Source organism: Sceloporus occidentalis, unplaced genomic scaffold (genome assembly GCF_023333645.1).
Source record: "Sceloporus occidentalis isolate IW3139 unplaced genomic scaffold, rSceOcc1.0.p SCAF_252, whole genome shotgun sequence".
NCBI classification, from domain to species: domain Eukaryota; kingdom Metazoa; phylum Chordata; class Lepidosauria; order Squamata; family Phrynosomatidae; genus Sceloporus; species Sceloporus occidentalis.
This window is the reverse complement of record NW_028317232.1, coordinates 37053-49624: the sequence shown is the minus strand read 5'-3', so window position 1 is coordinate 49624 and position 12572 is coordinate 37053. Positions and strand designations below refer to the sequence as shown.

The window sequence follows — 12572 nt, the reverse complement described above, 5'->3', positions numbered from 1 at the left end:
TCTTGCGTATTTTATTTTCAACTTACAGGCTCTTAACTTTGCCTTCCAGATGAGCCATGTGTATGGATACAGGTGATGGAATCCCACCAGACAGGGTCTCAGCATCCTCAGTTCTCATACTTCCAGAAGCTTGATTCTTCATTCTTCTAGAGTACTACAGACAGTGTCTTCCTTCTTGGATGGTCAACTCCATCTTCATTCCCAGTGGTAGCAACAATCTGGATTGATTAGCCTGACGATGGTCACACTTCGCTGGAGTTGCTTTCATCGCTGCCTCTGTCCACCATCAGTCCTTGCAGCCATGAGCTCACAGGCTGCCCAGCTATCCTACCACTACAAGTCTTTCTGTGGCGACTACGAACAGGTGGAGACTGCTCTAGAACGGTTGGAAGCCAGTGGCTACTATTGGAGTACCCTCTCCGGAGCAGAAGCTAAAAAGCTTTTATCTGACCAGCCTGTGGGATCCTTTCTGATTCGAGACTCATCAGATCATCACCACCTTTTCACCCTCAGCCTTCGCACAACTGTTGGAATCACCAACCTGCGTATTAAGCTTGAAGGCCCTTCTTTTTACCTGGAGACAGTAGCAGGGGGAGAGAGCCCACCAACCTTCCCTTGCGTGGTTAAGTTGGTTGAACATTACATGCGTCTTACAGCAGCTGGAGAATCTGACTCCAATTTGTGCTACATAGAAGGGAAGGATCAACCAGCTCCTCTTATGCTAACACAGCCACTGAATTGCAAAGTGGTGTCCCTACAGTACTTGTGCAAGAGGACAGTGGTGGCAAATATGCCCTCTGAAGCATCTGGCTCAGGAAGCAACCTGGAGGATCTTCCTGTGTCCAAAGTGCTTCGGAATGCCTTCAGAAAATAATGAGACATATTTTTCACTGAGTGTTAATTGAATGATCCCTAAAAAACAAGACATAAAAGGAAGAATATCTTTGAGACCAACTTTGTAAACATCAGAAACATGCTGAAGGAATTCATAGCAATGCAGGGAACAGTCTAATACCAAAATGAACGTTACTTTTATTTCCTAAAATACACATGGTGATAGACTGGATTTTATTGGGGGGGGGTAGGAATTGGCCCAGAGAAGTCAACAAGTCCATTATTTCTTAATGACATGACTATGTAGCTGCCCATTATATGAAACAATTAATGGGTCCTATATGGGGCATCATGCTACCATAGATAAAAGTAACCTGATATGTATGATCAATAATAATCACTACTTTGGTCCCCAGGACCACCATTTTTTTAGTTGTTAGATAAATAAACTTTTGGAACAAATGGGGTTACCAGACCTAACAGTGGACATTTCTGAAAATTGCTTTTAGGACGTGTTTTGGTTCAAGAATATGTACAGACATGCAATAGTATATTTTATTAAGTGATTTAGGATAAATGAGTGGTCTGGTGAGATTCAAAGACTATCAATCATAGAGGTCCATAGGCCAAAGATATGGCTGACATCTCTGCTGCCCAAGAGGTTCTGTTGCATCCACAAATTTTCCAGTGCTGGTATCATTGACCAATGGGTGGTTTCCCATGGAGATCCAGTTTCCCCAAATTCACGCTCACAGTGGTATAATTTCCCCATTTATATTGACATTGGAAACACTATTATATTTAACTTTGGTTGAAATCCTATTGTATTGATCTTTTTAAATGTAATATTGTATTATTAATATTATTATTACTAACACAACTTTATCAATGTTTCACAGAGGTATAAGATATAGAACCTCAAGGCTATAACTGAGCAATGAACAGCTCATTGGCAATACAATGTGTTTAACGTATGACAGAAAGCAAAATAGTCCATATGCTCCTACATGAATCCTGTTGAACCTTCTAATGACCATACTTGGACAACCTCCAAGTTTGACCTGGAGTCTCCAGGTGAAGCCCTGCTTCCTGTGGGCCTCTGGGTCAGTTTCTTCTTATTCCGAACAAGGGAAGAAGTGGTTTGCCATACTCACTCACCTTCCACAAAGGGCTAAGGGACATACCCAGGTATCCTTAGGACACAACTACAGGAGAGGTAGGCCCATGAGATTAGATGGCTTCTGTAGACCCGCAAAAGTTATTGGTTCACAAGGCTTGCAATAACCCATGGGTCACAACAGAGCCAATTGATTACTGGATCTTCTGGTAAATGTGAGGGAGCGTTTAGCTCCAGTCTTGTCCTCTCCCAGCCCCTTTAAGTTCTTTTGGGGGCTAGCCCCACTCCTATGCATGGCTAGCCCCATCCTAATACATGGCTTGCCTCCCCAACTTAACATGAACGCACACGTTCCAGTCTCTCTTTATGAACCTTAGACTATAATACAAAAAGTCATTTGCAACAAAAATAGACAGACCCAAAGAAGATTCCACATAATTAAATTTTTTTCTCTTTTAACCAAGATAAATGTTAGTTGGATACATTGTAATGGGAAGTGTCACCTTTACAGCTTTTACCATAGCTAATTATATTTATTAAAATTACCTATCACTTACATTTTTTTTGTCGTTTAATTGTTTTGGTGAAACTTGGTTTAAAAGGAATTGATTATTTTGCATCGGGAAACCCCTGTGGCTGTAACCAATCAGCAACTTAACAATAAAAGGGAGAGATGGGGAATAATAATTATACTGAGAACAAGAAGTTAAGGTGGCTGCTCCCATGGTATACACAGAAGGTGGGTTTTTAATACACGCATATTATTTATTTTACACTTAACACGGTTATTTAGCATACCGAACCACAAAATGTTCTATCTGGTAAATTTAAAGATCTAAATATTTGTGTAATATTTATAATTTAGTTTTGATTTGCAAAATTAAACCTTAAAAATATTTGTAGCATCACGAATGTATTTTCAAAAAATATTACATTTTATGACGTGGGCCACCTTCTTTTATTACTGTGAAGTTTTTTGAGTGCAGTTGAAAATATATATATTTTTTCGTATTAATTATGATCATTATTAACAGAGAGCATTTTGTGATTTTTTTTTTTTATTGTTAATTTTTTTTTTTTTTCAAAAAGTAGTTTCCCGGCTTATTTTGGATGTGTGGGATAAATAACATGACCTTTTTATAGTATGGTGAATTTGTCTTGATCTAATAATTATTTAGAATGAATGACATTTTAACTCTTGAGCTAATAACTTTTAAGAATGATTAACCAAACCCTGACTACTTAATCTAGTAACTATTAATGCTATTAATCAAATTCCAACTCTAAATCTTAGAACTATCAAGAACTCTGTATTTCTTGCGATTCATGTCACCGTTGTCCATAGTATCCGAAACTCAAATAGGTTTTGGATCATTTTTCGTTAATACGCATTCCTTTTAGCTAAAGATTTATGTTAAGTAAACTATAACTTCACAATAATATTTTAAAAGCTGTAAAATTATTTTGCTGATGGATTCTAATGTGATTTAATGTTAATTTTCATAATTCTAGTTCTTGACATTTTTTTAGCTCTTATACGGTTAAAATTAAACAAAATGTTCTCGCAAATGATGTCCCCTACTGCTGCCCCCTGCAGTATCTTGAACCTGCTGAGCTTTGTAATTCCTGGAACCAATTTCCAACTATGGATGAAAAATGGCCCCGGCACTTTAAGGCCAGCGGCTGATAAGTGACGTACATGCAGCCACACTCTACATTCTTGCACTAGCGCAGCATACCGCCCGATGAGCCCACCCAACAGCAGCACATTAAAGCATTGGATTTGGCATGCGAGCAGCAGCAAAGTTAGGGGCCAAGGCTAATGGACTCATATTGCCACCCAATTAAGAAGCTGTAGCACTCATCCTGTGCTCTGCCTGCGTTGTTTTATCAATCTGGACATGAGTTTGGGTATCAGAGCCTAACAGTTCCTCTGCAACATGATTCATTACAAATATTCTAGTGACCAGCCAAAAACTCCTACATACAAGTACTATTTATATAAGCATGATTAATGACTGGCGATCATGGCAGGTCCTGGCACTTTAAGGCCAGCAGCCACCTGATGACATAGGTGGTCACGTAGCGCGCAGCCGTACATATCAAGCACCTGATCTGCAGTTAGAGGATGTTTTCTTCTGTTTACAGAATTGTTTCACAATTAACATTTAAATTATGGGATTGTCTTTATAAATGTAGTTAACTATCAATATTTACTAAGGGTGGAACTTGGCCAACATTTTTGGCAGGGCTGTATACAATCGGCAACTTTTCCCCGATTTTGTTTTAACCAATTAAAAATATTGGCAGGAACATCAGTTCATACAAAACATGTTTTATGGCACTTTTTTTTCTCTTGGTAGACAGATGGGCCATTTGAAGGCTACGCGTATAGACATACATGGCATGAGAGCCATGAAAGATTGAAAACACAACATTACAGCTCCTTAGGGTAGTAAAAATTAATGTTGTATGGAATTACTAGAACTGTAAGAAGTAACTTTTTCAATCTGGATATGTATGAATGTTAAAGCCAAAGCCATAATCTGAAAGTAACTTTAGTCCCATCCAGGCACATAAGCAAATTATTACAAATTTTATGGACTGTTACATTATGACTGCTCTAAATCTTGACTGTTACTGGCTTACACTGATGCATGTAGCATCTTCAGACATATACGACCTCAGGCATGTCCGCTAATGTGATATGAATACCTGGGAACTTCTCGGTATAGTTTATCATGTAGGTTGCATGTAGGGTTGGGGCTAGGCCCAGATAGCCTTTAGTGGGAGGGAATTGGCCAGGCGGTGGGCATGATTGAATAGCGCTTTCCTTCCCAGAGAAAGAAGAAACTGACCCAGAGTCCAGACGGGCACACCGGGCAAATGCTGGTGGGGCGCTGGCCAACACCCCCTCATACTTACCTGGTCTCCAGCGGCAGATCAGGTACTGGGCCATGTAGCTGCACAATACGTGAGCAGAAAATAAGTAGCGTGCGGCCGCACATATCCAGCTGTCGGACAGACTGACGTCATCAGACGGCCACCAGCCTTAAAATGCCATGGCCGCCTGGCCGTCGCCAGTCTGGCACTGGTCCCAGGGGAGAAGAGATTCATTCTGAGACTCTAGGTCAAACCCAGTAGTGAGATAAGGGATTCATGTGATGTTCCCCTGCGCAAGAGGGTAATAAAGGGGATTCCATTCATGAGATTCTTGATAACAAGATAAGAATTACCAGAGAATTCACAAAAATATACTCAGGTGTAGGATAGAACTTAAAATATGGTATTTATGGCTTATATCCCATAGATGGTATCTGCTGGTGGTCCAGAAGCTCCATTTACTTCTCAGGTTCTAGTGGGGAACAACTTTCTATGGGTTGCCAATATAAGCAAGTAATAACATATAAAAAAAAATAACATACCGTACTTTGTGAAAACTAGAGAACAAAAGTATGCAAAGTTTTTAAAAGCTAGAAGGATGTTTCTTATATGCTTTCTGAATTGATCAGCGGTGATTGTGCAATAACTAATCAACGGTTAACAAATGTCAACGTTTTGTGAGAGTTGTTATGGAGTTTATGGAGATGACCGATCCGGTAAGAGATGATAAAGCCACTTCCATGTAACAATCTCTGTTTATTTACTCCCAGTGCTTCCTTCTCATAAGATCGGGTCCAGAATTCAACTTTGTAAGTAGAGGGCTTCTCATTGAGTGTTGATTTGGAGGCGATTGCTTTCCTTTTTTGTTATATTAAACGAACACACAAAGTAACATTTCACAATTACTAATTCACTGTAGGGATTCCGCAAATGCTTGGTTCACAAAAGCAATCGTTTCTGCCTTAAAAAAAAAAACAAAAAAACAGTGGAACAAACGAAATGCTTGCTTTGTCTAGGCATGAACCCTCAACCCTCCGAAATGTTAATACTGTCATTGTGTCGCGGTAATTATGTGAATCGGGGATTTCCAAGACAAATATTTAACGACAGAATGGACGTTTTTGTATTTGGAGCGATCATGAGACATGGAATATGTAAAAAAAACATGGGAATTAAATATAAAAAATATATATATATTATTATGTATATACAGTGATGTATAGATGGGGGTTAAAATGGCATCATTCAATAAATTCACTCTATTCCGGCAACCAAACTGCCTTCTACCGAAAACCGATTTGCAGTAACTTAACATATCCCCTAGATACACATTACTGCAATGTTAGATTTGTTTGGTATCCATCCGAGCTGCCCTCTAACCTTGGAAAAATATTGATGTTTAAATGGGTTCAAAGGCCATTGGGCAGGCAAACCAAGTTAGTACTTGTAATATATCGTCTGACATAAGTGAGGATGCTACTTCCTCTAAATAGACTGTTTTTCCTCCCCTCGTAAGTAAAGTGGCTACTCTAAGGCTTAAAGCCATTGATTCAGAAATGTGCAAAGTAGACATTATGGTTGTGAATGCAAATTGTATATGTGTCCCGTTTGGGGTATGTAATGTTCTGTGATATTGTCCCTAAAGCACGTACATTCTAGGGTTGGACTTTTAACCGGATGATGATATGAATGCGATATATGATTAGAATTGTATGGAAAAGGTGTTTTGTTGGGTTTTTTTTGCTTTTTTTATGCGACTGAAAATATGATGAAAGCGACAACTTAAATGTGCAAAAGAAGACAATAAAATCTTGATGGTGTACGTTTTTTGAGAAGTACATACAACTCTGAATTAAATAGAATAAATATTAATACCTGCCTTTATTTCTTTAATAATATGATTCGACACCTGGGGCAGAAATCTAAAAAAGCTTGAGATGCCATTTGAAAAAGAGAAAAACAAGAAAGTAACAGAAAACAAATGGAAAACGGACCAGATGTCCGAAACTTAGCCTCTGATTCATTTTCTTATGGGTAGGTACTGGGTTTTTTGCGACCAAAATCGAAGCCAAGTCAACAGCATGTGGATCCAATTAATCCCGACAGAGAAGATACTGATTAACTCCCGGCTCCAGTATCTTATTTTTTTCATTTTTACTTTATTTTTTAATTTTGCATTATTATCTTTTTTTAATCTTATCTTATTTCTGACTTCCTGTGGATGTTTTGGTCTTATTATGCTTGAGTTACCACAATTCAAATGATTTGAACATGGAGTCTTTCTCCATGCTTATAAAGAAATTCCTAAACCAGCAGGTGAGGAACAATCTGTATTTCACTGGTTGTTCTAGACCAAGAGAAGACCGGTCTGGAGTCATAAAACAGTACGGGCATCTTTGTATAATTATCCTGCTAACAGATGTGGATTTGAGGTTCAATCGCTGACCATTAAGCCAAGGAGCATCATCTCGACCAACATCTGGTGGAACTTCTAAGGTAGCTTCCATGACCACTAGCACTGGTCATATATACTGACCATATCACACATCTTAACTTTAATTTCCATGATTTTCCTCCCCGAGTTAGCAGGCACCCTAATGACAATTGTGTTTTCTAGTAGGGTGTTGTAATGGAAGCATAGAAAGGGAAATTCTTGTTGTTTTTTGATGTTACGTCTTTATTATGAGAAGAAGGGAACGATCATGTGAAGAGCCTCATGCAGCGGATGATGTTAGCCAAAAATCCACTCCGAACTGGGTATGATTACCTACATGTTAACGCAGTGTTGATGTATGTGCTTCAAGGAGACTTACCTTGGCAGCTAATTGACGGTTAAAGCGCTTCGATGGACCGCTGCCAAATCCCTCCATGTATCATTCAATTGTTATCGCTCCGTGCAACAGTGTTTAGTGAACTCTGACGCGCATGACTGTCGCCCGAGGCAATGCTGGAAAATGGGAGTTCTAGAAATGCCAAGGATTGTCGGAAAAATGGACAGTAATAGACCCTGGAGCTACGTTACCCGAAACAAGCAAAAGCACTGTTTGAGGAGTGACTAACGTAACATCGAGCGTCGAGTAGTTTAATACAGAACGCTCAGGGTTAAGTCCTCGACTGACCTGCTGAGAAGTCAGGCAAATGCTGGGAACTCTTGAACCCGTGCCAAACCCTTTGTACTTGATGTAAGAGGAGGGTGGGGAAAAGGCATGGCCTTCACTGATACAACATCTGTCTTATTTACAAGTGGCAGATTTTGGCAGGAAGGCCTGAAAGGGGTTATTTCCTTTGGCTCAGGGTGATATACCATAAATGCACAGGAAACCCTCAAATTCTATACCAGCCAGCGCCTAATCACTCGAGGAACACTCCAATGAGAAGAAAAAAAAAACGTAATTATACTACAGTTATTCCAGGCCATAAAAAGCCCAAAACTTTAAATTGGTAGAAAATGTTTCTCTCGGATCACCAACGATTGCTTTGTAGACTTTGGAAATAACAATGAGGTCGCCTTTCTTGTAAAATCCCATGAGGTAGGATGACATCATTAGATGGAAGGTCGATTTGACCGTCAGCATTAAACTACTGGCAAACAAGCGGCTGAGAGCTACAACTCCCATCATCCGCCGACCACAGGCACAGACAACAAGTGTATCTTTCCAGCTGAAGACAACTTTGTCTATGAACTAAGACTTTTAAAGTATTAACCCTTTAGTAGTCCACTGTGAAGATCCTATTGCAAATGGTTCTAATAACGTTCCTTACAGAAATCCTCTGTGCGGTCCTTCATCTCCTTGTTGGCAAGTAAAGATATTCTGAATTGAGTAACCTAGATTCAAGCAGGGATTTCAAATAAGTTGTTCATTGAACTAAAGGAAGTTGTCAATGTACGTCCTCAAATCAGAACAGAAAACAGACCCAGCTCCAGATCCGCGAGAATCTACCCAGACACCCTAACACCCGACTCACGATGTCACGGTTTGTTGGTATTCCCCAAGTGCAGAGAACCTGAAATCCAACACGTTCTCTGCCCGGGATAGTGAACACTTAACAGTCTGCTGTAGGATTACAGATCCCATCATTCTCATTAAGACAAGAGACAAGATCTTTGCTATTATGTTGGGTATTCTGTGAACGGTCAGAGTATGATGTGATCTGTAGTTCTACAACAGATTGTTTTGGACACTGCTAGTGTGACATCACGTTATGACCTGCCTACATTACTTGAATTGTAGTGTGACATCACATGTCTTTTAACATATAGAACACACAATCCTGCCTCGTTTTCATATGCACAGCGTTAACTGTACACACCAAAGTGGGGTCCTAACAAATGTGGCATTTGCTGGAAGAGCTAGGCTGTTGGGACTGTCCTAGTTGATTTAGGATAGCCAGCAACTTTGTCAGAGGATTATGAAAACTGCAACATAAACCAGATGGAATGGCTTAGCTATTGACTATTCTAAAAGTAACAGTCCATACTTAAGCTGCAACACTGTTATGCTATTATGCATTGGGGCAACAACGGGCAAGTTGGCCTGGTCAGTCCAAATTTGCTCACAATAATGTAACGGGCTCACATAATGCAAAAGAGAAACCGAAAGGAAGGGAGGGAGCGGGTGAGAGGGTAAGGGAGTGAGTACCTATGTATGTATGTTAGAATGAGAATGTATGTATAAGTGTGTGTTACCATCAATGTGTATTTGTGTTTGAGTGTTCACTTGGATATGTATGCGTAAGTGTTTGTGTGTTAGCATGGATGTGTACGTGTAAGTGGTGTGAAGAGTGGTGTGTGTTATCATGAGTGTGTAAGCGTGTGTACATATGTGTGCCAGTGCGTATATTGGGGAGATGTAAGGGGCTAATGGGGGCACTTGGCTTTATTTGGCCCCCCCCTTGGGGCCAGAAGGTGCCCACATAGCATTAAGGGTAGTAATTTAAACTATAAAGAACTCATTGGATAATGAGCTACGTTGTTACAAACAAGGGCTAAACATATGTGAAAAAGAAGTATATAAAACCACATTGCTGAGCTCAAATAATAATAATAAAAAATATTAGGTGATGTGCTATAATGTTAAATTTGACATTTTTTTTCTTCAGTGAGGAAAAGCTCTCCTAAACTACATATTTCAGTTTTAACCCTTCATAACATTACTGTACCTGGAAATGCTTACCAGCAATAAACATCTCCAAACTATCTAACCTCAGTACATTTTGTTCAACACAAAAATGGTGGTAATATAATGGAGATTGAGGTGGGTCAGTTCCTGACAAAGAATGGGAATCACATCAGCTGAGAGCGAGTGCACGCTCCGATGAGTAGGTACGGGTGGAACTCACCATGTCATTAAAAGCACCCAGACTGACTGGAAGGGATGAGTGTCTCGCCACTCACCACATCTGTTTCCTGGCCTTGTGGTGTTGATTTAAATGAGGAAACACTAATGGGGTGGGTACGTATTCTAAACAAGCTATTCAACATGTTATTGTATACTGAATATTGGGCAACACTGTTTAGGAGCCTCAAAAAACAGGTTTCTCACATTTATTCCTGGCACGGGTTACTCAATGTGTCAAAATATTCTACAATCAAGCCACAAATATTCCTAAGAAGGTTAACTCTTCTATCGTCAAATACATGGTACATTTTATATAACAGTACAATGTAAATGAACACACGGTCAAATTATGGGTATATCCACGACACTTCCTAGAGAAACTCGGTATCAATGTTTTATTTTAGATTTTTTTCTAACAAAAAGAAACACAACTTTTTGTCATATACAGGATCTCACAAACGTGAGTACACCCCTCACATTTTTGTAAATATTTTATTATATAAAAGAAGAAATGACACTCTGGTACAATGAAAAGTAGTGAGTGTACAGCCTGTATAACACAGTAAATTTACTGTCCCCTCAAAATTACTCAACACACAGCCATTAATATCTAAACGTTGGCAACAAAAGTGAGTACACCCCTAAGTGGAAATGTCCAAATTGGGCCCAATTAGCCATTTCCCCTCCCCGGTGTCATGTGACTCATTAGTGTTACAAGGTCTCAGGGGTGAACGGGGAGCAGGTGTGTTAAATTTGGGGTCAGCCTGTCAGTGCTCAGACCATACGCCGCACACTGCATGAAATTAGTCTGCATGGCTGTTGTCCCAGAAGGAAAGGTGATGGACTGGCCAAGCATGTCTCCAGACCTAAACCCTATTGAGCATCTGTGGGGCATCCTCAAACGGAAGGTGGGGGAGCGCAAGGTCTCTAACATCCACCCGCTCCGTGATTTCGTCATGGCGGAGTGAAGAGGACTCCAGTGGCAACCTGTGAAGCTCTGGTGAACTCCATGCCCAAGAGGGTTAAGGCAGTGCTGGAAAATAATGGTGGCCACACAAAATATCGATGCTTTGGGCCCAATTCGGACATTTCCACTTAGGAGTATACTCACTTTTGGTGCCAAGGTTTAGACATTAATGGCTGTGTGTTGAGTTATTTTGAGGAGACAGTAAATTTACACAGGCTGTACACTCACTACTTTACATTGTAGCAGAGCGTCATTTCTTCAGTGTCAAATATTTACAAACATGTGAGGGGTGTACTTTTGTGAGATACTGTATATGCCGGTTTTTGTAAAATGTTGTATTTTTTTGCTTAATTCGTGTTGTCAGTGTGCTTCATATTTAATATTAATCCCAAAACAATTTCTAATAGAACGGTAGAAAATAGTTGATTGTAAAAAAATAAATAAATGGGTGGAATGACCACAGAAGGACATTCTTGACCATTTCTGGATACATGTGATAAATGGATAATCTCTAAAATAAATATTGTAATATAATGTAGATGGAGGGGAAGAAGTGCTAGTTAACTAAATATTTGGATAGAAACCACAAATTAAATTTCCCACCAGTATAGCAGTGGTTAATCTCTTTACACCTAGGTAGGACATGTAGATCTTTTCATTGACTCTCAAAATAACAAACGCTTCCGCCAGTCTGATTTTATTATTATTTTTTTTATATTTTGTTGATTCTTTCTCCGACCTCAGTGGGTGAATGTTATGTGGTTTTGTTTCTCATGTACTCCATTGTCCCCCACTTTTTCTCCCTAATTGAAACCTTGAAATTAGGTATGTGGCCTATAATCAGGATTTCTATAGTTTCAATGTCCCCCTACCTTATCCTCAGACCACTTCCGTGTCCCCGTCTCCTTTCACGCGGATCCGCTTCTTCTCCTTTTTTCTTCAGCTGTCTGTCTTCCGCTTGGCCCCGTGTTCGATCCTCACTCCTGGCAAATGTCCGCAAAATGGCGGAGCTTGACCAATAGCCGCGTCTCTGCACATCTCTTTCTCTGTAAATCTATCTGCAATATCGGGGCTTCTTAGGGTACTTTAACAAAAGAGCGGAGTCACGCAAACTTGCCCACCCTTTTGCGGAAATGCGCCGGGACTGAAGACTGAACGCACGCGGCCAAGCGGAAGACAGAGGATAAAGTTTCAATTAGGGGTGCAGAGCTGTCAATTCTATTGTTCACTTGAAGGAGCGGATCGACTTCAATGGCAATTAGTGGCAAGAATCATTGGACCACATAAGAGGAGGGCAACTACAGCTTTAATTTATTGTTTTTCCATTCTAAAGATTGCGTAAAGTACTTCATGGCTTCCTTCACATGGTCACTTCAGGGGCAAAAGTGACCGTGAAACTTGCTGCCACATACTGGCCATCACTAGAGGTAGG

The 12572-nt window shown here is 40.0% G+C and overlaps 1 protein-coding gene across 1 annotated transcript; it reads left to right on the top strand.

The window, feature by feature from the left end:
• The first annotated feature begins 238 nt into the window (after positions 1-238).
• On the top strand, positions 239-874 carry LOC149275993 (suppressor of cytokine signaling 3-like). Its single transcript, XM_089504019.1, has one exon. The coding sequence runs from the start codon at positions 239-241 to the stop codon at positions 872-874; it is 636 nt and encodes a 211-aa protein (XP_089360145.1).
• Positions 875-12572: the final 11698 nt, after the last annotated feature.